Source organism: Pangasianodon hypophthalmus, chromosome 24, assembly GCF_027358585.1.
Source record: "Pangasianodon hypophthalmus isolate fPanHyp1 chromosome 24, fPanHyp1.pri, whole genome shotgun sequence".
Taxonomy (NCBI): Eukaryota; Metazoa; Chordata; class Actinopteri; order Siluriformes; family Pangasiidae; genus Pangasianodon; species Pangasianodon hypophthalmus.
Genome location: NC_069733.1, coordinates 19957776 through 19960275, shown reverse-complemented (window position 1 = coordinate 19960275; position 2500 = coordinate 19957776). Strand labels below are relative to the sequence as shown.

The 2500-nt window shown below is 41.2% G+C and overlaps 1 protein-coding gene across 1 annotated transcript in view; it reads right to left on the bottom strand.

The window, feature by feature from the left end:
* The window catches only part of ascc2 (activating signal cointegrator 1 complex subunit 2), a 34103-nt gene that overhangs the window by 28469 nt on the left and 3134 nt on the right, over window positions 1–2500 (bottom strand). The window contains exons 4-7 of the mRNA XM_053228968.1: window positions 895–1068; window positions 569–698; window positions 165–232; window positions 1–38 (exon numbers count right to left, since the gene is read on the bottom strand). The exon at window positions 1–38 is cut by the window's left edge and continues 76 nt beyond it. Coding sequence (XP_053084943.1) covers window positions 1–38; window positions 165–232; window positions 569–698; window positions 895–1068 — 410 coding nt within the window. The remainder of the gene's footprint in view (window positions 39–164; window positions 233–568; window positions 699–894; window positions 1069–2500) is intronic.

Genomic DNA, 2500 nt, shown 5'->3' with positions numbered 1-2500 from the left:
GACTGCAGTCCACACCTCTCCAGGATGGTGTTAAACACCTACACACACACACACACACACACACACATACACACACACACACACACACACACACACACACCGTGTTATCCCTAATAATAATAATAATAATAATAATAATAATAATAGTAAGCCGGGAGACGGACCTGTATGATGGAGGGAACGGTGTCGTTCAGGTCGCCGTAGTAACTGGGCTGCTGCATGAAGATGTTCTCTGAAAAAGTTAAATTATATTTAAATGTTTTAATTTATTCATTATTGTATCAAATAAAACAAAACGAAAGGCACGACACACTCCTTCACATTCTTTTACATTGATGCTTGTGCGTGTGTGTGTGTGTGTGTGTGTGTGTGTGTGTGTGAGTTAATGAACTTTTCCTGGTCTCAAATATCACACAGAATATCACACGCCTGCTATGCTAGAGATCTGAAAACAATTCTGGCTTCTGATTGGTCAGACACACAGAAACTCTGGTCAGAAACAGTCACATGATGAAACTCTGGCCTCTGATTGGTCAGGTGCAGTAATCAGTCCAGTAGAACAGTTTACCGATCATTTTGTGCAGCAGTTGGGAATTTCCTCTGCCGAATAACACACACAGGTCCAGGATTTTGGGAATGTCGAACAGGAAGTTGTCGTAGATAATTTCTCCAAACACAGCAGGAGTGATGAAGTTCTCCTGAGCAGAGGAAGATTAGACAGATTTAACTGAAACAGCAACATGCTAACAACCTAAAGTTATTATTATTATTATTATTATTATTATGTGTTTCTCAGTAAGCACTGATCACTGGCGACGCAAGAGGAGTGCTTGGACCCCGCAGATCGCCACTTGTGGCTATATTTATTATCATTATTCTGATTATTATTAAAACCTTGGACTCTTTGTGCGTTGCCATCCTGAGGAAGACCATGAAGACGCTGCGATGAAGATGGCGCTGTGCCTCAGACACGGCCGGAGAGAGAGAGAGGCAGGACGAGTCGATACCACGAGGAGCCAGACGCAGGTACGAGTCCAAACACCTCTGTAAAGACTCATCAAACACCACCTGAGGGAGAGAGAGGGAGAGAGAGAGAGGGAGAGAGAGAGAGAGAGAGAGAGAGAGAGAGAGGAGTACAGACTCATGGCTCAGCTATCCAGATGGAGACACACACAGTCCTGCTGTCCTGAGAGAAGACTCAATAAAACAGACTCAGCTGCACTTCCTCACTGACGCACTAAATATAACCAGCTGAGCTTCTTCCCCAAAATCAACAAAATCATCCCCTGTTTTACCTGCTGCCTCTCAGACCCCCACAGACTGACCCACCTACTGGGAGCACGCACACACACACACACACACACACACACCACATCATCTAATATATAACACACACACACACACACACACACCACATCATCTAATATATAACACACACACACACACACACACACACCACATCATCTAATATATAACACACACACACACACACACCACATCATCTAATATATAACACACACACACACACACACACACACCACATCATCTAATATATAACACACACACACACACACCACACACACCACATCATCTAATATATAACACACACACACACACACCATCTAATATATAACACACACACACACACACACACACACACACACCATCTAATATATAACACACACACACCATCTAATATATAACACACACACACACACACACACACCACATCATCTAATATATAACACACACACACACACACCATCTAATATATAACACACACACACACACCACACACACCACATCATCTAATATATAACACACACACACACACACCACACACACCACATCATCTAATATATAACACACACACACACACACCATCTAATATATAACACACACACACACACACACACACCACATCATCTAATATATAACACACACACACACACACCATCTAATATATAACACACACACACACACCACACACACCACATCATCTAATATATAACACACACACACACACACACACACACACCACATCATCTAATATATAACACACACACACACACACCACACACACCACATCATCTAATATATAACACACACACACACACACCATCTAATATATAACACACACACACACACACACACACACACCATCTAATATATAACACACACACACCATCTAATATATAACACACACACACACACACCATCTAATATATAACACACACACACACACCACACACACCACATCATCTAATATATAACACACACACACACACACCATCTAATATATAACACACACACACCATCTAATATATAACACACACACACACACACACACCACATCATCTAATATATAACACACACACACACACACCATCTAATATATAACACACACACACCATCTAATATATAACACACACACACACACACACACCACATCATCTAATATATAACACACACACACACACACCATCTAATATATAACACA